Source organism: Hevea brasiliensis, chromosome 18, assembly GCF_030052815.1.
Source record: "Hevea brasiliensis isolate MT/VB/25A 57/8 chromosome 18, ASM3005281v1, whole genome shotgun sequence".
NCBI classification, from domain to species: domain Eukaryota; kingdom Viridiplantae; phylum Streptophyta; class Magnoliopsida; order Malpighiales; family Euphorbiaceae; genus Hevea; species Hevea brasiliensis.
The window spans coordinates 43587821-43609724 of NC_079510.1; the positions used below are offsets into that span (position 1 = coordinate 43587821).

The 21904-nt window shown below is 33.3% G+C and overlaps 5 protein-coding genes across 10 annotated transcripts; 1 reads left to right on the plus strand and 4 right to left on the minus strand.

The window, feature by feature from the left end:
• Positions 1 to 3297: 3297 nt before the first annotated feature.
• Positions 3298 to 8805, plus strand: LOC110670129 (glucan endo-1,3-beta-glucosidase 3). 5 transcript variants are annotated; one of them, XM_021832075.2, is made up of 5 exons: positions 3298 to 4080; positions 5148 to 5199; positions 6497 to 7750; positions 8150 to 8177; positions 8351 to 8805. In XM_021832075.2, exons 1-5 carry the CDS (start codon positions 4075 to 4077, stop codon positions 8505 to 8507), a joined length of 1497 nt encoding a protein of 498 aa, XP_021687767.2. In that variant the 5' UTR covers positions 3298 to 4074; the 3' UTR covers positions 8508 to 8805. The 5 variants fall into 5 exon arrangements, with proteins under 5 accessions (XP_021687767.2, XP_057997114.1, XP_021687766.2 ...); XM_021832073.2 differs by lacking the exon at positions 3298 to 4080 and adding an exon at positions 4391 to 4435; XM_058141131.1 differs by lacking the exon at positions 5148 to 5199 and having other exon boundaries at positions 3298 to 4094.
• A 164-nt stretch (positions 8806 to 8969) lies between these two features.
• On the minus strand, positions 8970 to 11139 carry LOC110670131 (F-box protein SKIP28). Its single transcript, XM_021832082.2, has 2 exons — positions 10265 to 11139; positions 8970 to 9760 (listed from the first exon to the last, which is right to left on the minus strand). The coding sequence occupies exons 1-2, from the start codon at positions 10688 to 10690 to the stop codon at positions 9152 to 9154; spliced, it is 1035 nt and encodes a 344-aa protein (XP_021687774.2). The 5' UTR covers positions 10691 to 11139; the 3' UTR covers positions 8970 to 9151.
• A 234-nt stretch (positions 11140 to 11373) lies between these two features.
• On the minus strand, positions 11374 to 14450 carry LOC110670135 (uncharacterized). The gene is made up of 2 exons (XM_021832087.2): positions 13366 to 14450; positions 11374 to 11600 (listed from the first exon to the last, which is right to left on the minus strand). Exons 1-2 carry the CDS (start codon positions 13594 to 13596, stop codon positions 11445 to 11447), a joined length of 387 nt encoding a protein of 128 aa, XP_021687779.1. The 5' UTR covers positions 13597 to 14450; the 3' UTR covers positions 11374 to 11444.
• Positions 11374 to 18850, minus strand: LOC110670133 (protein PLANT CADMIUM RESISTANCE 2). Of its 2 annotated transcripts, XM_021832085.2 has the most exons (5): positions 18361 to 18850; positions 18147 to 18218; positions 17778 to 17990; positions 17552 to 17686; positions 11374 to 11600 (listed from the first exon to the last, which is right to left on the minus strand). In XM_021832085.2, the coding sequence occupies exons 1-4, from the start codon at positions 18575 to 18577 to the stop codon at positions 17601 to 17603; spliced, it is 588 nt and encodes a 195-aa protein (XP_021687777.2). In that variant the 5' UTR covers positions 18578 to 18850; the 3' UTR covers positions 11374 to 11600; positions 17552 to 17600. The 2 variants fall into 2 exon arrangements, with proteins under 2 accessions (XP_021687777.2, XP_021687776.2); XM_021832084.2 differs by lacking the exon at positions 11374 to 11600 and having other exon boundaries at positions 17397 to 17686.
• A 963-nt stretch (positions 18851 to 19813) lies between these two features.
• LOC110670134 (protein PLANT CADMIUM RESISTANCE 2) lies at positions 19814 to 20890 on the minus strand. Its single transcript, XM_021832086.2, has 4 exons — positions 20574 to 20890; positions 20410 to 20481; positions 20112 to 20327; positions 19814 to 20022 (listed from the first exon to the last, which is right to left on the minus strand). Exons 1-4 carry the CDS (start codon positions 20782 to 20784, stop codon positions 19934 to 19936), a joined length of 588 nt encoding a protein of 195 aa, XP_021687778.2. The 5' UTR covers positions 20785 to 20890; the 3' UTR covers positions 19814 to 19933.
• Between the last annotated feature and the right edge of the window lie 1014 nt (positions 20891 to 21904).

The following is a 21904-nucleotide window of genomic DNA, read 5'->3' on the forward strand; positions in this document are numbered from 1 at the left end:
ATTTATTTATTATTTTTAATAAAAATATACAATATAAAAAAAACTAAAATCAAATAAGCCTAACCCTAAATTTTGCTTTAAATTCTTTTATTAATTTAATTTAATTGGATAAATTTTAGAGATGTTACCTTAATTTAAAAGTATATGATAACATAAAATTTTTTTAACTTTAATTTGATTAGAAAAATCACTATAAACAATTTTTCAGATACAATATGATAAAATTACTTAACTATCCTCGAATTTCTATCTCTTTCACCTTCTCTCTCTCTCTCTAAACATATCTTCCTTTATTTCTCTCACCCAAAACTAGTACTTTTAATTCGTCACTACCGATGATAATGAGCATAGCCCCTTGCAGAAATATTTGTGGCACAATACATTTGATGATTTTGTTCGAAGGTATCTACTAAAAATAAGAAGAAACGAAGAATTTACTGGAGCCAAAGCCAACCATCAAATGTCAAACTTACTACCAATTGCAACTTCTGTAATTCAGGAAAAACTGGATCATGTCCTGTAAATCATAGGTGCCTCCTGGCATTCTCTGCTTGTCCTTAACTTGCAATAGGGTCAAGTTAAATGAGTGTAGTTCAAACACAATAAGTACTAATAATGTAGGAGAAACAAATGGAAATTTGCCTTCACCTGAAACAACATAAAAGGACCTATGCAAATATATCACCAAAGGATTAAAATGATCGAGACAAATTTGTTAAAAGAGGGAAATAAAACCATTGAATCTACATGTCCATGTGCAGGGTCCATGGTTCTAAAGCGGCTCAAAATGGCATGCAGCAATAAAATCCTGCTATCAAAAAAAAAAAAATCCTGATATCGTTAAAAAATTTGTTTTAAATAATCTAATATTTTAATCAAGCAAACACATGCACTGAAGTTAAATTTGTCTTTGGATCGAATCTAGTCGGAGTAAGCTTTGATTTCTAGACTGAATACGTCATGGGATTTTTGATAAAATAATATGTGCCTCCATTTCTTCTTTGGGCATGAACAGATAGAATGATCAGACAGGGAGGAGTGGGTGAGAAATAAGGAGGGATGAGAGAAGAAGGGCTGGGATTTTACTTAAGGGTAAAATAGTAATTTAATTTTTCAAAATTTCTGCCATATTAGTTAGACAAGTCATAGGGAGATTTTATATTAACTAAATTTAAATTAAGGTGATTTTATGTTACAAATTAAAATTAATAAGTCTTATTATTATACACCCTTTAAGATACTATCTATGTAAGTTACCATAATTTAATTCATAACCTCTTTGCTCTCTCTCTTTCTCTCTCTAACATTTTGTTAGACTCTATCAAATTAGCGGTCTCTTTTGCCCCATCAGGCAAAGGAGGCCTCCTCCTTCTCTTGCTTTGTAATGGGTCTCCCTCTCTACATTGAGTGGAATGTAAATAGAAATTTTGTTTATGTTGTCTGGTTGCAAATCTAAGGTTATAAGAGAGGGTCTTGCTGTTTGACTTGCTTTTATTTTATGTGTGCTGATCAATTTGTTCTCGTGTAAGCGAGAGCTATAGCCTCTGAGTTTAGTGCTCGCATAACTATATTCGAATGAAAAGGGATCCCAAATAACAGGGTTGGCTAGCCATTAATGAATCGTGGTTGCCTCCTCTGGCTACATGAGAGTGAGAGGCTATCAAGGTCCTTTCTCTCCATTTTTTTTTCTTCCCCTCATAAAGTTCTATGTTTTGGGCTACCATGGTCTCATGCTTCTCAAAGTTTCCTTAGCTTCGTTGTTGTTGCTTGAATTCCTCAGGTGTTGTTGAGTTAGAGTCAGTTCGATGAGGCTTCCGTCATATATGACCTTAGCGGTGCTTTAATATGCATTGTCTCCCCACAATAATGGCCTTTTGATGAAGATGCGATTACATGTGCGCTGGTTTTCATCCATTCGGGTTAATAATTTCGAACACAAAATTTATTTCAACTAGGGTTTATGCTAGTTCTTGATTTTATTGGCTGAGGCGGATTGTTATTATCAGGCCTTCTTAAGATTGTGGGACTCTATTTTTTTTCGATTTAAAGCTTTGTTGTATTATACCAAGCGAATATTAGCCTTAGACCTTTTTCTATGTTGGGCTTTCAATTCTATTTATTAATAAAATAAATTCTATCTTTCAGAAAAAAAAAAATTAAACTCATTAAATTATTAATCATAAGAAAAATAAAAATAAAATTTTATATTCACATCCCTTAAGTGAATTTCTTTTTTGTGTCAAAAAAAAGTTAATTTCTTTTTTTTATTTATTTTTTAACATAATTATCATATTTATCCGAGTTTTAGCTCGATTGAGAAATGAGAACAATGGATTCATTCAATAAATCATAAAAAAATTAATTAAAAATTATACTTATTAATATAAATAAATAAATTTATCACTATCACATTATAAGTGTTTCATGAGATTATGAATTAAAATTCTCTAATTAGCACTCAATTTTTTTTTTCTGAAAAATGATTGAATTATCTGGTCAATTCACTTGAGATGTCAACTTCTTATTTAATTCAACTGAAAATTTAATTCCAAATAGTGTGGAAATGGAAATATCATTTTAAAAAAGCCAACCCAATGGATCATACTTTTTTATTTTAATTGCAAGAAATGCATTGCAAGGCCACATGGCGGATAATAATGATCTACACTATATTTGACATTTAATTTTAAAAGTTAAAATTATATTTTTAAATAAAAATATTATTTTATATATTATTAATAAAATAATTTTAAAAAAAATTATTTTATTATTTTAATATTTTTATAATTAAAATTAATTAAATTTAATTTTTAATTATTTTTTAATACTTTCTAATTAATATATTAAAAAAAATAAAATTTTTCAATAATAATTTTAAAAGCAATATCAAATAGCACTAATAACTTTATTTTAAGTAAATTCTTATTTAAATTAAAATGGGTAAATTAATTTACCTATCTAATTAATTAAAAATTAAAATATTATATTTATAATTTTTTATTAATAAATAAAATATACACACATAAATTAATAATAAAAATAAATGATTATTAAAATTAATTTTAATAAGGGTTTTCATTTCAATATAACACAACCTCAAATTCACAGTATATATCATTAATTTTAAATGATATATTAATTTTAAATTAAATGAGTATATATACTGGGGTGCATACAATGACTTCCCCTGTCTTATACCATTCCAAACGCAGAGTAAAAGAAAATCCAAGTATAGATATGAACACCTCTCAAGCATCACCAAAAGCTGTCACAGTCCATCTGGACAATAAGTGGCATTTTCCAGAAAGCATTTTCGTACGATCAAACAGAAAAAGAACGCTAAACACGTAAGCGTTATTCCTCGTGGGGGCTACCCTATTCCAGACCAAAGATAACAGAAAAAACATTAAAATACAAGCATGTCTGGAACTAGAATATGACCGTTGACTGAATACGTCTCTCGTGCCACGTCAGCACTGAAAGTATTTTTCGAAGACCGTGACCAGACAACTCCTCCCTTCTCAGCTCTCCCCGCATTCAAAAAGCCCGACGGACAACTCTAAGGAGTTTTCCTCTGTGGTACTCCTCACTGCTTACCATGCACCTTCGTGTTAATCTCGGCCGTCCGATCTCTGGATCATAATCACTCGAAAGTACAGGCGCTGTCTCCTGTGCTCATAGCAGAAACAAAAAGAAGAGAAAAACCCCATATCTCTTCTTCATCAATATTCACAAATCACTGGCCAAGCTAGAAGCTTTTTTTTTTTTTTTTTGGGTTGTGTTTAGTTCTTAAAGAACTTTTAAACTAGTTCAAATACACTCGTTTCTGTTTTCACTTCCCACCCAGACCTCAAAAGGCGCTACCTTTTCTCTCTCTACTTTCTTTCTCTCGAGATTGATTATTTATTTTATTTCCTTCCAATTTTTCCCCGTTCTTTTTGTGCTCTCTGGTTTAGTCTATAGATTTCTTTTTTCTGGGTTTTATGGTTTTTGAAGATTGAGTGATTGTAAGCAAAGATTATATGGCTGTGGTGCTCTTGCTCTTCTTATTGGTAGTGTCTGCGGTTTCTGCTGATGAAGGTACGCTTATACATGTGCGTTTAGTGGCTTTCATATGGTTTTTAATATGACTCGGCTGTTTCTCTTTGTGGGTTTGCTTGATGTTTGTTTATAACTCTTTATGTGTATAGATGATTTGAACTCCACTATTCAGTCATTAGTCATAACTATAGTTTTGTTCTATTTTAATAAGAAATGATTATTATTATTTTTAGCTATTGTGTCTCGAATCATTTCACTATTTTGCATGTGTTTATTGCTGCTCTGTTTGCCTTGTCTTTCATTTTAAGTTGATCTCTCTGTGTGCATTGATGTGCTTCTCCATCTGGGTTTCTCTGTCCTTAAGATGGGAGGGTTCTGTATCGAATCTGAGCAGGTTCTTTTATTATCATGAATATAATGGGTTCTCTTAATATTTTGTATCTACTAAATGCTTTTTTTTCCTCAATATTTTGTTTGCGACATTATTTGACTCTTGCTTAGCTTTTCATTGACTAACTTGGATGGAAGATAGAATTATTGGTTTTAGAGTGAAGTTTCGAATAAAACAATAATTAATTATTAAAGTTCTTAATGATAGATTAGGTTACTAATTTATATTTTAGTTAAAAGAAGCAGCAGTATGGTTTGAGTTTAAGGTCATCTTGTTTTACTTTATTGCAAATCTTTCGGTAGAAAACTGCAAGACAGGGATGGAGAAAGAGGCAAGTTAGGTTGGAAATTCCTCTTACCCTCTGGTAAATTTACTTTGTTGCCAATTAAGTAGAAGCCTGTGCATAAAAATCTTTCCCTTTTTTGAAAAATTTCTGATATCTTCTCTACCATCTTTTAATGGGAATGTCAACCGTTTTGCGTCCCAGCTCATCTGGCAGTCCTTTACCAGATTCTACTGCATTTCTATAGATTATATTTGTAGGAGCAAAGCATCCTCAGCATGAGGAAGTAAAAACATCTCTATTAAATGAATTGGAATCCTAGAAATTTTCTTTGAACGGTACTATTGTCATCTTGCTGCTTTGGGTTGTAGCATGTTGTATTTTCTATTCCACTACATTATAAAATTATAGTGTAACCATTACCTTTCTCAGCTGCAGAGGCTTTTTCAATACATACATCCCGGTTATAGATCTGTCTGTCAAGGTATTCTAGAATACTAACCTACTTATTGTTTCAGATATTATATTGTTAAATTATGATAAAATATACTTTGGTTAAATCCTTCTATCCTCTCCTTTAATATCTAGTTACTTGTAGGAGGAAAAATTTTTGATGTCGATAGTCATTCACTAAGTGCATAAGCCTTCAACCATGACCAAACTTAGGAGGGCAATCTAACACAAACTATGTTGTCACCAAAATGACAGCAACAACCTGAAAGTAACTTTATGTGTAGATTGTATGCAATAAAGAACCACTTATGAGAATGTTTTAGATTTGTGATTCAAAATATTAGTGGTTTTGGAAGACATTTTTCCTAATTTGAGTAGAAATTTAGAGAAATATTTTCTATATCTTAGTGTTATTATTAAATTGAGTTGGATTCGTAATTAGATTAGAATTGAGGGCTAACACTATAGATATGAGTATTTGTGGAAAGGTTATTTAGTTTTTGCCTATTGAAGAGGGTGGCTTTGGCCAAAGAAGAAGATACTTTTTTGCTTATTGAGAAGAGTGATACTTTGGCCTAAGATTTGCAGTCCCATGGAGGCAAAGGGGCTTTGGGTGGGGAAGGGTGTAGTTGTAGAGGAAGGGGCTATTATCCATTGTAGTTGAAGACATACTTTGTGGTATATAATATAGTTAAAGTAGTAAATATATTGTGTTATATTCAGAGGAGAATGAGTGTGACTAACTAATAGGTTTTTATAATTGATTCACAGAGATGTATTTAAGCTCTCGAATGATAGTACTTCCTCCACTGTGCAAAATCTTGGCTTGAAATGGTGGACAAAGAATATGTACTTGCATTAGTGTAGCTCATCTTTTTTCTCCCTTTTTGTCTTTTTCAGTTTTAGGGTGTTCCTTTTTATTATTTTTTTTCCTGGGAGTGGTACATAACATGCTTATTGTTAATGCTTGGTGTCTTGTTGTGGGCTATAAATTGTTTGAATGTTTATTAGTCATTGGGATGTACCTGTGGCTGCATTGAAAGGAGTTCAACTATAGTTTACTGCAGGTTTTTTTTGGGACCAGTTGTCTATGAACTAAGATAATGGTTTTGATACTTGTCTATTTTCTCTTGTATGTCAAATGTTTGCCTCTCTTGCATGCTTTGGTTTTTCTACTTTTAGAACTTGTTTGTCTGATTTAAACTAGTTTTGTTAGCTTTTGTGAACAAGCCATTGACAGTTTTGATTTACCATGAAGATGAAATATATTCTATTAAACAAGGACAATATGCTTGTCAAAATCCTTACGCATGAATCACTTGTTCCAGATGCTTTCATTGGTGTGAATGTTGGTACTGCCCTATCAGACATGCCAAGCCCAACTCAAGTGGTGGCCCTTCTTAAGGCTCAGAATATCAGACATGTCAGGCTCTATGATGCTGATCGAGCCATGCTTCTTGCACTTGCCAACTCAGGCATCCGGGTAACAGTTTCTGTTCCTAATGAGCAGCTCCTTGGGATTGGTCAATCAAATGCTACTGCAGCCAACTGGGTTGCTCGCAATGTAATAGCCCATGTTCCTGCCACCAACATCACAGCCATAGTGGTTGGATCTGAAGTTCTAACTACCCTCCCAAATGCTGCCCCAGTTTTAGTCTTTGCCCTAAAGTTCATCCATTCTGCCCTTGTTGCATCTAATCTGGATGGCCAAATTAAAGTCTCTACGCCACACTCTTCTTCCATCATCCTAGATTCATTCCCTCCTTCCCAAGCTTTCTTTAATCGTTCATGGGACCCAGTCATGGTTCCCTTGCTGAAATTTTTGCAGTCAACTGGGTCATACTTTATGCTAAATGTGTATCCATATTATGATTACATGCAATCAAATGGTGTGATCCCTTTAGACTATGCACTTTTCCGTCCCCTCCCTCCTAACAAGGAAGCTGTGGATTCTAACACCCTTCTTCATTACACAAATGTCTTTGATGCTATAGTTGATGCAGCATATTTTGCAATGTCCTATATAAATTTCACCAATGTTCCCGTTGTTGTTACCGAGTCTGGTTGGCCCTCCAAAGGTGACTCCAGTGAGCCAGATGCAACAATCGATAATGCAAACACTTATAACAGTAACTTAATTAGGCATGTTCTTAATAACACTGGCACTCCCAAACGTCCAGGGATTGCAGTTAGTACTTATATTTATGAGCTTTATAATGAGGATTCAAGACCTGGACCAGTTTCAGAGAAGAACTGGGGACTTTTTGATGCCAATGGGGTGCCGGTTTATGTTTTGCACTTGACTGGTGCTGGTACTGTGTTGGCAAATGACACTACAAACCAGACCTTTTGTGTTGCAAAGGAAGGTGCTGATCCAAAGATGCTACAGGCAGCATTGGATTGGGCTTGTGGACCAGGAAAGGTTGATTGCTCACCTCTATTGCAAGGCCAACCATGCTATGAGCCAGACAATGTGGTTGCACATTCAACATATGCTTTTAATGCTTATTTCCAGAAGATGGCCAAGTCTTCAGGGACCTGTGATTTTAAAGGGGTGGCTACCATAACTACCACTGACCCAAGTAAGAATTTATATTTCCTACAAGGGAGTTCTGTATACAACTAGATAACAGTCTTCGTAATTGATTTATGAGCATTAACAGGCTAATGATTTTGACTGGAAAAAGTATTCATCTAGCAGAAAAACCTTTATACATCTAACTGAAGGGCAGTGGGGAAAATCTGACCACTAGTGGCCTGCCATTTATGTGGGGAAAACTCCTTGTTGAATTGATCCACGGAGTTGGTGGCTTTTGTCTACCAAGTAATAACATTTTTAGAGAATTGAGAACGTGATTGCTATCTGGGTATTTTTCCGCAAGATATTTGCAAGCAGAGAATGTTTTCAGTGTGCAATTAGTTATTGATTACTAGTATTATTTGCTGCCTATAGAATCACTAATATTGTTTCCCTGTTGCAGGTCATGGTTCTTGTAAATTTCCTGGAAGGTATTAATCATAGCTTTTAAATTTAACCTTTCTGATTAATACTTTCCCGCATTTCTTGTCATCTTATATCTCATGTATTGTTGTATTTCTCAATTTCAAAGTCTGCTTCAGAGTCATAATTTCCAAGAATATTTTGCTGAAGTTTCTTATCTCTGCTTGTATTTTGAGTGTAGTGCTGGAAGAAACGGCACCTTGACAAATACCACATCGCTTGCCCCATCTTCCAATTCAACGAGTTCTGACAGCCCTCCACTACATCTCCATAATATTGGTTCTTTCACAATCTCTGTGATTATAGGTGCTTTGCTAATGAGTACAGTTTTCTTGTAAAACTGTACATTTGTATTACATGCAAATCTTGGAAGCCAATCATTGGAAATTTTGGTTCAATTCTCTTTGACAACCTGCAGCAGTCCCAATTTTGATCCTCCTGGATAGGAGTAAAGGGGTGGCAAGATGTAGTTCTATGTTCTAACATGAGTCTGGTCATTTGATTTTGTACAAACCATCCAAATGATTGCTTGGGAGTATTTTTTTTAACTATTTTGTTAAGGTGATATGGTTGTATTCTTTGAAGGGAAATTGTGACATGTTCATTTTATTTGGTAGTATGATGATTTTTTTTTTCTCTAGGTTGCGCAAATTTTGATAAATTGTTTCTTCCAGCTACCTGTTGCCTGCACGAGCAATACTGAGTGACTTTAGAGGAGAATTTTGCAGGAGCCTTTTGTCCTAGTCTTTTAAATTTGTAATCACATTTTCATGTTGTGTTTTGCCCTATTGAACTTTGCATTCTTTGCTTGAACACTTTCTTAATGAATTTTTTTACATCTGTTCGAAGTAGATCTTATGTAAATCTCATTTGAAAGTTTTGAACTACTGTGCAATAACCTCCGAAACAGGAAGTAACCCTGTTTAACCGTATAACAATAAGAAAATGATATGCTACCACTAGAGCATGTGAATGCGATACATTATTCAACAGCATCATCGCTCCAACTTGAATTTGCGATGGCTGTCACATGACATGCTTCGCAAATGAACCCAGTACAACCTGGAGAGCTGAACTGCTGGTCGGTGTGTTGCTTGCAGTATGGCTTGTTGCAATAGTTACATTTTGGAAGATGAAGCCAACAATCTGAACACAATATGTCTGCACAAGCGGCGTCCTCTAGTTCTTCAGCATCCACACATCCTCCACACTCCTCACACCTTGGAATGCAGAAGTTGCATCCCCTACAAACTTCAAACAACATGTCTCTCATCTGCCTGCAAGTTTCCCTTGGACAATCAAAAACCATTTTAACTTCGTTGCACTTTGGACAGATATCCACGTCAATTATCCGACCATTTTCGGTACTTGATGATGGAGAACTTCTATAGTGATGATATAGGATAGGTGGTAGCTTTTGGTGTGGTGGATTCCTTTGAAGATAGGAGGAAAGTGTTTCGATATGTTCTTTCTTTATGTTGTAGATACCATTTATCCGCAAGCTCTTTAAGTTTTTTGGATGTTGGGATAGTGTCTTCACAGCTCCGATGATTCCCTCAGGGGTTAAGCCAGTGCATGCTGGTAGGTGGAGCTGAATCAATAGAAAAGAAAATATTACGAAGGATTTCGTTAATGGTCGTATATGCATCCAAAAGGAGTTCGTCAACTTTCATGTTTTATCTGTACCAAGCTACTTCCTTCTTGTAATCTGCATTATAATTAAAAGAAATAGCTCTCTATTGGAGGGAGAAAGAAAAAAAAGAGTATAGTTTGATTAATCATTTGTTTTCAATGAGCATGTCGTCAGAAGTATTGTCCATCCAGAATTCTTGAACCATCCAGTATAGTTCATCCAGAATTCTTGAACCATCCACTAAGTTCAATAATGAATGAGAGAATTCCATATCCCATTTTCATTAAAGAAAGAACCCTTTCTAACCATATCTTATCCTGTTCCACCTCAACCTTATTTATTGATTCTTAGAAAACTGTGCCAACCACCGATTAACTACTCATCCAACGAACTGGGCCAGCTAAATTTAAGGTAATAGAACGAGCGCAAAAAGAAATATCAATTTAGATTCCATAAGCATACCTTACTTATAAAAGGATTTTTCTCTACGACCCTTTGAAGCCCATCATCAGTTATATTTTGACAGCTCCTGAGAACCAAAGTCCTCAATCTACAATTCGCCTTTGAAGTGATTTCCCACAGAATCTCATTAGACAACCGCGTGCTCAAAGGCCTGTCAATCATGATATCCAACCATGGCAATACATCTTTGTTCACTGCATCCCTAAACGACAAGCAAACTTCACTCATGTTAAGAAGCTCAAATACAGGAAGGCAAGCCAAGACGAAAAACAAAGCCTTGTGGGGTGGCCCTGGCTCGGCTTCTGGGTTTGGCTTTTCCTTTCTGGAACTGGGACAGGAATCAAGAGAAGGCGAGATTGAAAGGGTCTGCATGGACTCGACAAAGGCTTCATCCTCTTTGTATCCTTCAAAATGAGAAATCTCCATATCCTCAAGCTACAAAAATGGTAATGGAATCCCTATATGATCATGACTTGACAGAATTTTCTGGGTGACGTGCAGAAAGAAAAAAAAATGAAGATTCAGCAAAAGGGAAGTAACGAGAGAGAAGATTGTAGGAGGTTACACGTATGGACCAACATGAGCCACATGGCACATAGTATTGCAAATTGCAAGTGGCTTCGAGGATAAGAGTCAAAGCCTTCACATTTCCTTGCTTGCAAAGCAAATGAATAAACGAAAACCCTTTATTGTCTTGGTCCAGGCTTATGCGACTTCTAGAGCACAGGAGTTCTAACATTTTAAGATTAGCTAAAAGCCGTTAGTGTTCATGATCAAAATTAGGAATCAACTGGTTAAAGTTATTGGACATATAAATCTACAGCTGCAGCTGTGGCAATGACGATATCCAGGCAGCAACAATGAAGCGATTCCTTGTTGCCAGGCAACGCTAATTTACTAATTCATAAAAAAGTCCAATACACTTGAACTCGTAACAAATATGACATCAAAACTTCATTTTCAGGTGCATAAGCTATGCGTAATGGATGGGACGTAATGCTGCAACTGATCAGGGAGGAAAAAGCATTGTTTAATGCTAGTAAAATATGGAGAGTTATATGGCAGAAACGATGAACAAATTTTGAATATTACACTCTGCAATTTGAAACACAAAAAGAAGATGAAAAATTATGATATCAAGAAAAACATACAAGAGCGTGGCACTCAAATTTGCAAATCATCAATGGTCTAAAGGCTCAACCGCAGTCTTAAAGAGTAAGATGTACACCTTGTCAATTGAAAAATACAAGAAGCCTCCTATGGAATGAGTAACATATGAACCAAAGCTAGTTCCCACTATGCAATGCCAAGCTGGACCATATGCAGAGTCAAACTCCTGGAAGATTTAAAAAAAAAAAGAGTTGGATTATTCGTATTAAATGGCACCTCAGGAAAAAAAATCAATACATTCAAGCTGGAAAAAAAATCCTAAAATCTCAAATGAAGGACTTCCTTAGAAGAGTATGTAATAAAGTGCCCAAAAAGTTTAGGAAGTCCACATTGTCTTCTTGTGATTTGCAACTTTGCTCTCGAATGGTTCATTAGAAATTTATCCAAGTTTAACATACAATCAAACATCCTGTAAAACATTGCAATAGCAAGCTAAAAGAAATGAGGAGACTGAAAAAGGGTAAATCTAGTTAAGTTCTATTGCTAGGACCTTTGAGGCTTAATTTTCGCATAAAAATCCAGACAAAGGACAGGACACGACTATTCCTGTCTGCCCTGACAAATAAAAGGGGCAAAAATCTTGATTTCTAAAACAGATAATTTGCTTGCTCAAGGCCAAACTACAGGCCAATGTTAACTGCAAAATAGAGCTCATCTTTGCTAAGTTGATAGTTAATCATGAACACTTGTGACAAACTTGGGCCTACTATGTTAACATGCTTGCTATTTCCACCTTCACAGCCTTTCTTTTTGTGAACAAACTGTAGTGGCCTTCTATCCTTCACTCCAATGTGTCATGGTGCACATTGGAGACACATAAATGTTCACCATTTTAACAGGAACAGAATTAAGAACTCATCCAAACTTTAACCTAACCAGTAATTCGTTTTTCTAAGCAAGCTGATAGTTGGTAATCCTGGCAACTCCTGATTCCACAGGCGACGGACTTTAAACCACCCCATATATCTTTTATTTATTGTTGAAAACCTCCATCGCTTCAAATTTATAACTGACTTTTATTGTGTATGACAATCTGCAGTGTAAAACCTAAACTTCATTAAATATCAAATAAATTACATTTCACCCTCAAATAGAATTAGATATATAATTTCAACACAAATTAATGCAAGCAAATAGGTGGATAACCCTTAATCAAGCTCGTATAGTGCCATTCACTCCAAACAAAAATATTTAGCAATTTAGAGGAACTATTTCTGGAACTTGCAATCATCCAAAAACAGAAGCTCGCAATCAATATCAGTTAATTTGACTCAACAATTGTAAAAGATAATTATTTAGAGTCTAACTTTCCGAGTAATCTTAGACAAGAAAAGGGGCAAAGAACACATGTGAAAGCTAATTCACTGTCCACACCCGTGATCAATTGGTCCATTCCAATTTCCAACTCAAAATAAGCAATTGAAATTTACTGAAAAAGTTAAGAAGAAATACAATTAATAAGACTATAAAGTATTTGAAATCACCGTGTACTCGCAAAATTCATAACCAATAATATTCAACCCCATGATGAAAAAGGAAAAAATTTGATACTGACACAATTGGACCACCTTTAGACATTCAAAAGAATGAAGAATGCTCCACTGTAAGCATTCAAAATTTATTAATTAATATAGAAACCACAAATCATTCACCGCGATATGAAGATAACTGCCCAGAAGCATAGAAGGAGATCAAGTTTTACAATAAACAATCCCCACAAACCAATTTTTAAAGCATTTTCATTTCAAGGCCTATATTTCAGCAGCATCGCTTGCTAGCAAAATTTACCAGATACCCTTTTTTTTGGCTCGCACAGACAGATAAAGATCAAAACAAGAAAAATGAAGGAGACACACGGAGAGGAAAGGGATAAAAGGAAAAAGAATTATCTTTTTTAAAAAGAGTTATTTAATAAACCCAAGATTTCTAACCTTCTTAAGGGCAAGAGCCAGGCGTTTGCTATCGAGCTTTCCAGGCATGGAGTCCAGCTGATCACGAGCACACTTAAAAGCTCGAGTCTGCAAAGGAATGGGCATATCAGAAGCTCTGACACGAACATTAAGCCGGTTGTATTGCTCTTGCTGTTCTTTAGCTTTCTTCTTCTCTATCAAACTGTTCAAGAACCGGCTCCTCCTCTCCAATTCCAACTCTGCTCCCTCCATTGTACCTTATTATTTTCCCTTATCTTATCATCACTCAAACAACTCAATTTAAAAAAAAAAAAAAATACCTCCTTCCTATGAGAATAAAACAGCTTGGTACTGTGGTTACTGCCTTACTGGAAATATGCATACAAGTGCTTGAGGAAAAGTCACAGAGAAGGAAAAAGATAGAGAGAGAGAGAGAGAGAGAGAGAGAGAGAGATAAAAAGCAAAAGAGATGTATTCAAAAAAAAAAAAAAAAGCATAAGAGATGTAAAAAAAGCAACAAGAACAAAGAGGAGAGAGTAAAAAAGAAGCAAAATTTCTTGGATGTACAATAATGCAGGTTCTGGGTGTCTATTTTCTCTTATCTTTTTCGAGCTTTTTATGTGGGTAATCGACGAGGTCGTTGTTGGGTAAGGCGTAGAGGGGACAATCAAATATATATTTACTTTTTTGCTTAGATCAGCGGGAAGTTTTCATTTGAGCCGACCAGACAAGTTAATAGTGTGCCGTATCACCGAAAGCCCGGAGCTGAAAGTTGAAAGTTGATGCCTTTGATGCTTCTCCTACACCACAGACTGGAGACTAGGAAAGCCCTCATTGCTGATTGCTGATTGCTGACTGCTGACTTCTGCTGTCAAGAATTTGTGACTGATTGATGTTGCGTTAATGTCTATAATTTAATTATATTTTTTTTTATTTGGGAAAATTTTTTTGGCTGATATTTTAGCAAATAACAGGTTGGCAGCAACGTTGACATCCACTAATTAATAAATAAAAATTGGGGGCATAATAAATTTCAGAATTGTGTGGGTCCATATGAAACCGCTTTTCTTTTAAAGCCCAATGGCTAATGCCATTTGCCATCTTCTTCCACAGTCTCTCAAACAGCAAAAACAGAGAAATTTCAAATCAAAAGGCCTAATTAGTGCCCTTCCTCTGAAGGGCCTACCATTTTTCAGACCATCAAACGCCAATTGCGGAGAGAATATATATATATATATATATATATATATATATATCGATTTATTAATAAAAATAATAAAATAAATATAATATAATATTTTATAAAAAAAATATAAATATAAATAATTAAAATATTATACTTAAAGATAATATGAATAAAATATAATAACTTTTTGAAAAGTAATTAATTTTTTTTTATTTTAAAGGTTAAGAAAATTTTTTGCAGTATTATTATTTTGATATCTTGTTATTTTTATGACTCATAAATTATACGCTGAATTATCAGACTTTATAGAAGACATATTATATATCGCATTATTAAATTTTATTGATAGAAGATCATTATTTATAATTAAATTTTTAATTAAAAAAAATTAATAATTATATTATTAAATAAATTATTTAAATATTAAAAAAATTAAAAAAAATTCACTAAAAAAAAATAATAAAACCTCAATAATGAAAAGAAAAAAGATGAAGGAAACTTCAAATCTCTTTCTAAAATACACAAATATAAAAAAGAGAAACTCAGATTTAATTCCAATAGATATACATATGAAAATTTATTAGAAAAAAAATTAATAAAAAATAATAGAAAGGAAAAAAAATATATTTTTAATATATTTTTTAAATATAAATAAACTCTTCAAATTAATCAAAGAACTGTATCAAAGCATAATAAAATTAAAAAAGAAAACTGTTATTATAAGAATTAAATTGAATTTATATTTGCCATTTTTTATTTTATTTTTAATCTTTATAAAAATTAAATTGGACCAAACTAAATAATTAATTTTATACATATATATTTTAAATGTATTTTATATTTTAAATAAAATATATATTTATATATAATTAAGATTTTAATATATATATACATAATTAAGAAATATGTAATAAATAATATAATATTCTTATTAAGGAATATATTTTTTATATTAATATTATTATTTTAAGATAGTATTATTATTTTTATTGTTTTTTTTTATATTATAAATTTAAGAATGTATTTTCTATTTTAAAATAAATATAAGAATATTATAATTTTATGTATAAAAAATAGAATCAAATTTAAAATTAAAATAAAATTGAATCGTAACAAAATTATTTAAAATTAAATCAAAATTCTTAAAAGTTAAAAGAACCAAAAATTCAGTTGGATTCCGATTCTTGGAAAAAACTTGACCGGAACCGAACCCATACCCGCCGTTGTGCGCACCATCAATGCCAGCCATAACCACATCTTTTTAACCCAAATCCAAACGCAAAGCCTCTGCCAAAACCCATTTGGGAACCAGCTTGAACCCAAACCCTAACCGCATCCACTATTGGGGCTCAACCCATTTCCCAGCTGGGGCCATGGCTAGAGCTAATCTAATAAAAAAACTAAATGCCCCTGCTTGCGAAATCATGAAATCACAGAACAGCCCTAAATTTTTAAAAGAAATAATTATGCATATTTAAAATATTTATTATTTATTTTTTTGGAGAATTTCAAAAACAGTATTGAAAAAATATATATTTTTCTTAGAAGTCATATTTTTATCAATAAAAAGATATTTATAAAATTTCACAATATTTGTAACTTTGAATTGTTTTGATTAATGAGAAAAATAAAAAAAATAAATAAAGGAACTAAAATATTAATGAAATCAAATATTGAAATTAACTAATTTAATTTAAAAAAATGTGAAAAATTAAATCATTAATTTTGTTAAAATTTAAAAATTAAATAATAATTTGCCCAAAATTTTTTCTTACCTCCCAAAAGGGAATCTTATAGGAGGACGCCTGCCTTTCTATGGCCTCTTGGATACACAAATATTAGGGATTGTCCAATTGCTGTCACTGGGTAGGTCCTCTTAGTTGTGATCGTCCTAACACTTGCAGGTCCTAACAAATGACGGATCATCCAATATCACTTTGTTTACTCTCTGACTGTTTTTGCAGAACAAAAAAAGATTTAAAATAATGTTTTATAATAAAATATGTTATTTTCTGTTGCTCGATTTCAATGCTAAAAATAATATCTTATAACTTTTGAGGTATTAGTGAAAATTTCATAATATTGAGTGGAGGCTTTGATTTCATTAAATTCATATTTTACAGGCAATGAGGTTATAATAGGGATTGGAAGAATGGGCTCTCAGTAGTTGGATCTTGCTCACTCAGGTCCGGGCCAGTCCAGTCCAGGCCTAAGGAAAAACCCTGCCCAGGCCCAGCAAATACATGAGATCGATCATGGTCAAGCAACCTACCCAATTAAGAGGTTTATATATTTCACCTTCCATTATCTCACTTTAAAAAATCTCCTTACACTCCATCCAATCCAAACACGGAAATACAATAAACTTAAGAAGCAAGCTTACAGGCCTAAGGCTTAAATACATGACAGTTAGAGGCCCAAACAGAACAAAGCTCGCAAAAGCAAAGCCCAAGGGCCAACAACCTGAAAATCCCTAGAGCTAAGGGAAGAAGGCTGAAAGAGACCACAATCTAATTTGTTAAAACTTATTCAACTTCTTCATAAATTTATCTCATGTAAATAGTAACAAAGTGTAAATTGAAGGTTGTCTAAGCTTCTGCCATTTGTTATGTAAAATCAATCATCTCCAAAAATTGGGTGGAAAAAAAGCAATTGATATAGTTTCCTTCATTACACAAGAAAAAAACATTAGCTAAACTTAATTTATATATATATATATATATATATATATCTTCTTAATTAATCTAACTTAATCATGATCTATTTATATACTAACAGTTACACATATAGTAACATTAAATAATGCATTTAGTCTATGTGTTTGGAGAAAGAAGCTGTGAAATAAAATTTTTTTCCCCAATCAAGCTAGAACAAACCACTAATATTGCATTTACCCACATGAATTGAAATTGGAATTCTGAATTTTCTTCGCCACTAGACAATTGAGATTAGATATTAATGTAGAACATTGAACACTCAACGTTTTAGATATTATCATCTTCATTCTTCAGTTCAACTCACAAATGTTTTTAGTCCAACAACATTGAACCAGAGCTCAAATCTTCCACTCTTATCTGGTCATGCCTCCTTCCACCGCTGGTGGCATCGAAGCCATCTCCAAGCTACGGGTCTTCTTCTCCACATTACCATGCCATCCTGAGAAGAAAAAACACCCAAATTAATAAGAACCCAGAAATGTTGAAATGATAATTCATGAAACCCACAAGAAAAGACCCAATCTTTATACCTATAGACAAGTCATATCCATGGGCTTTGAGCTCACGATATTCTTGGCACAAGGCGCAATACTCGCAGCATAAATGAACCAAACAATCTCCACAGGGGCTCTCCTTCAAGGCGTATTGCTGCCTCATTTTCGCTCTATAGAAGCAAGAGTAGCAGCAAGCGCAACCAGTCACACAAGCAATTAGTGTGTATATTGCTCCATTGACTCCGCAAGCTGCACCCAACAACCCACATCTTTCTATCAGAAAACAAAAGACTCTACTATGTCCACCCAATTTGGAATCAAAGTTGATCTTTCAATAGATCTATAGTAATTAGCCACCAAATAATTAATTAATGATTTACCAAATAGTATTTGTTTATTAATTACCTGATGATCCCTTGTCCACAATCTCAGCAATTTGCCCGAAGGTGACGCAGGGGCACCAAAATGTTTTGCAACCTGAGAAACCCACCAGCAAAAAACCACCAAAATATCAAATACCATGCTCTTAGAAGCAGCGAGAGCGAGAGCAAGAAAACGCGCCACCGTTTGAAGCAGCTAACTAGTGTTTGTGAGAGAGGTTTAATTAGTAGGAACTTACAGTTTCGCCAATCGGAAAAGCAGTCGCATAAGCCAGAGGACCATGGGTCCCTCTTCTTGGATTCAAGATAGGTTTCTGATCGAGAATTGTCACTAGTGTAGTACTGGTTTGTTGAGCTCACCGGAATCCCAGTTGTGGTTGAATCTTGACTAAACAGCGGCGCCTGTGGGGGTCCGCCGGAGAAATTGTCATAGGAGTTTGGGTTTGTTGAATACATGATGGGTGTGATCGAAATCAAAGGATACTTGTTAAAGCAAAGAGAAAAATGGAGGAGAAGGATTGGTAATCAAAACATAGAAGAGAGAGACGCATTTGCATTGCTTTTTGGGTCTCCGAAACGTTTAATGATTGGAGCTTGAGGAGACTGAACCGGTCAACGCTCTCGTCAACACCACTAGTTCATAGAAATGGCCAGGAACCAGCCTTGAACTTATCTACTCATATCTGCCTATAAACTAGCCTCTTTTTTCTCTATGGGAAAATTTGCATTGATGTTGTACTCTTGCCGCTGAATTTCCTAAACATGGACAATGCCTTCATTATTATATTCATTAAATTTTTTTTTTTAACCTAAAAATCTCTTAAAATTGATTTAGATATTATTTATATCATTTCAAATTAGCTCTTTTTTTTTTCTTAATTTAGCTTTAAAATTTTATTTTTAACTTAATTTAGTTCAAAAATTAAGAAAATTAATAAATTTAACTTCTTAATTAAATCAAGAAATTAAGAAATTTAATCTCAGAAATTAAACTTCTTAATTTTTAATTTAAATCAATAAATACAAGGATTAAATTGAATATTTTACCAATTATTTTTTTTTTAATCAAATAAGATTTGATTCTATCAAAATGTTGTAAGAAGAAACCTTAAAATGTACTAAATGGATGTAGAATTTTATTACACTTTTAAAATTTTTTAAGAAATATATTTAATTGTGAAGCACATAAATGAGCTCACAAAATACATTATAAAACATCCTTAAGTACAAAACAAGAGAGATATAAACAATTAACATGTAATTAATTTTTTTAATACAACTGGCCACATAAATAGTTTAATATAAAATCCATCGCCTAAAATATGTGTTAAAGGAAAAAAATATAAATTATATTTTATAAAAATTTATCTTTAATATTTTTTTTTTAAATAATGAATATTATATTAGATTAACTAAGCTGCACTCTAGTTTGGAGAAAATAAAACTAAATTAATGAACCTTTTGTAAGGATTTAATTCAACATATTGATGAGGTTCCATTTGACTTTGGAAGTAAAATTTAAGGGTTAATTTAAGACTTTTTAATTTTTTTTTAAATAAATATAAAATTAAATATATGTCATATTTTTAATTTCCTATTAATGATATGATATGATCAGTAATTACACACAGTTGAAACACAACCAAAACCTACTAAACTAGCTAGTAAACTACCAATTGACTATTAATGATATGAAAAATAAATAAGGAAGACGTTGAATATTATCATAATCGTAATAAGAACGTCACAATCCAAGACTAAGAGGCTTAATTAATAATTACATTAATTATGAGTAGGTAATTAATATCCATTTTATCGGCTCATCGCTCCTTCAAACACCGGTGCCGTCGGAGCTGCCATTGCCACTCCATGATTTTGTCCCTCTACATTTCCATGCCAACCTATCATCAAACACTTACTATATGAAATTCCCATCAATAATAATTAACTCATAAACACTTAAATATACTTTAAGAGAGAATTAACTAACCGATGGACATGTCAAATCCACGGCTTTGGAGTTCCCTGTATTCTTGACAAAGGGAGCAAGTCTCGCAACAGCAATGGACCAAACAATCATTACAAGGGCTCTCCGGAAGCATGTACTGCTGCCTTAGTTTGGATCGATAGGTACAGGAGTAAATCCACCCACAACACCCAGTCAACCATGTAAGCAACCCATAAATTGCTCCACCAGTTGTACAAGCTGCAGAACACAGGGATCATTACACTCCCATTAATAATCTAATCACAACAAATTAAGATTGAAAACTCGATCCATCATTTACATGTGGTTCCTTTGTCTAAGATTTCAGCAATCTGTCCGAAGGTGATGCAGGGGCACCAACATGTTATGCAGCCTGCAAAATTAATTAACATTGATTAGGCTTGGTTAAACATGGATCATATAGATAAAATATAGCAATATGTAGTGTTGATTAAGTTTGCTTACAGTTTTTGACGTCGGAGCAGCAGTCACAGAGGCCTGAGGACCAAGCTCCTTCACGTCCATGGGGGTAAAGGTCATGGAGGGGAAACTGGCGATTCTCGTATTGGGGAGAAGGATTCACAGGAATACCAGTAACAGGAGCAGGGTGAGAAACAGGTATTGAGGATGATGAGTTTGAATACTTGCCATAAGAGTCTTGGATTTGTGGGTGCATGGTGATGATTAATTGGATTGATCAAGAATATCAAAGAGAATAAAGGGAAAATTAGAAATGGTTTCGTGGTTTATGAATATGTAAGAAATGTGCGGTATTCTAATAAAACCGCCAACCATGAATTAGTCTAGACGTAAAGAGTACTGGTGTTCGTTAATTAGTTGCTTTTAATTTAATTCCTATGACGCGGAAAGAACTAGTAAAATAAGAGACTTGATCTTGAATTGATTATCCACCAAAAAAATTATAATAAATAAGAGACTTGATCGTCATTTTCACAAGACCATCAGGGTCTCCTATGATGGAGTCTTAGACACATTGATTAACTACAAGTTCACACCCTAATTAGCTGCTAATTATGACAAATTTTTACAGTTGACATATTAACTACTAGGACTGCAGTTTTAATACGCGTAGTTATTAATAATTTTAATATATAAATAATTAAAATATTAAATTTTGATAATTAATTGGTGAAAAAAATTGAATTTTAAAATTTTTTTTAATTACTTAAACAATTTTAACCGATTTATTTAAAGAAAATGAAAATATAAATATAAAAATAAACTCTATATATAAGTATATAAGCTGAGAAGAGAATAATATTTGTTTTATTTATTTATTTATATTTTCTGATAAAAAAATATTTCTGTTAGGTTTATGCGCATTATTGTATAGTTGATGATGATGAATTAATCTTTTCTGAAATTGGCAGAAGGATCCCTTTATCTTCTAGCAGCAAGCTTCAACAATACATTAAAATATGTTCTGAAAGGAAATTAACATAAACAAAACAAAATCTCATATTTATTTCTTTCTTAATTTGTTCAGTGAGGGATAGGGGCATGTATAAGAATTAGGAAGTGAGAGTGAAGCCATGGCCTTGCAAGCGAAAGTTTTGTCCATATATATATATATATATATTCCTTTTCATGTGGGAGAGCTTCTACATGTATTCAAACTTATTATAATGAAAATTAAGGTCTATGCTAGTGCCACATGGAGCGTCCACGGTTTTTGAGGTCTTAATCACATTGAATTACTTGTTAATGGTCTTAATCACATTGAATTACTTGTTCTGATATTTTAGTTTTGATTTTTTTTCTAAGAGTCACACCAG

Bases quoted from the DNA above. Each gene is read 5' to 3' on its own strand.
- LOC110670135 (XM_021832087.2), bottom strand. From the start codon at position 13,596: ATGGAGGGAGCAGAGTTGGAATTGGAGAGGAGGAGCCGGTTCTTGAAC. The intron at 11,601-13,365 runs GTTAGAAATCTT...TAAATCTTCCAG, and splicing joins TGGCTCTTGCCCTTAAGAAG to GAGTTTGACTCTGCATATGG.
- LOC110670134 (XM_021832086.2), bottom strand. From the start codon at position 20,784: ATGCACCCACAAATCCAAGACTCTTATGGCAAGTATTCAAACTCATCA. The intron at 20,482-20,573 runs GTAAGCAAACTT...TTAATTTTGCAG, and splicing joins CTGCTCCGACGTCAAAAACT to GCTGCATAACATGTTGGTGC. The intron at 20,023-20,111 runs GTTAGTTAATTC...GTTTGATGATAG, and splicing joins TGGATTTGACATGTCCATCG to GTTGGCATGGAAATGTAGAG.
- LOC110670133 (XM_021832085.2), bottom strand. From the start codon at position 18,577: ATGTATTCAACAAACCCAAACTCCTATGACAATTTCTCCGGCGGACCC. The intron at 18,219-18,360 runs GTAAGTTCCTAC...TGGGTTTCTCAG, and splicing joins CTTTTCCGATTGGCGAAACT to GTTGCAAAACATTTTGGTGC. The intron at 17,687-17,777 runs GTATAAAGATTG...TTTTCTTCTCAG, and splicing joins TGGATATGACTTGTCTATAG to GATGGCATGGTAATGTGGAG.
- LOC110670131 (XM_021832082.2), bottom strand. From the start codon at position 10,690: ATGGAGATTTCTCATTTTGAAGGATACAAAGAGGATGAAGCCTTTGTC. The intron at 9,761-10,264 runs GTATGCTTATGG...CTATTGATTCAG, and splicing joins AAAATCCTTTTATAAGTAAG to CTCCACCTACCAGCATGCAC.
- LOC110670129 (XM_021832073.2), top strand. From the start codon at position 4,406: ATGGGAGGGTTCTGTATCGAATCTGAGCAG. The intron at 4,436-5,147 runs GTTCTTTTATTA...TACCTTTCTCAG, and splicing joins TCTGTATCGAATCTGAGCAG to CTGCAGAGGCTTTTTCAATA. The intron at 8,178-8,350 runs GTATTAATCATA...TTTTGAGTGTAG, and splicing joins TCTTGTAAATTTCCTGGAAG to TGCTGGAAGAAACGGCACCT.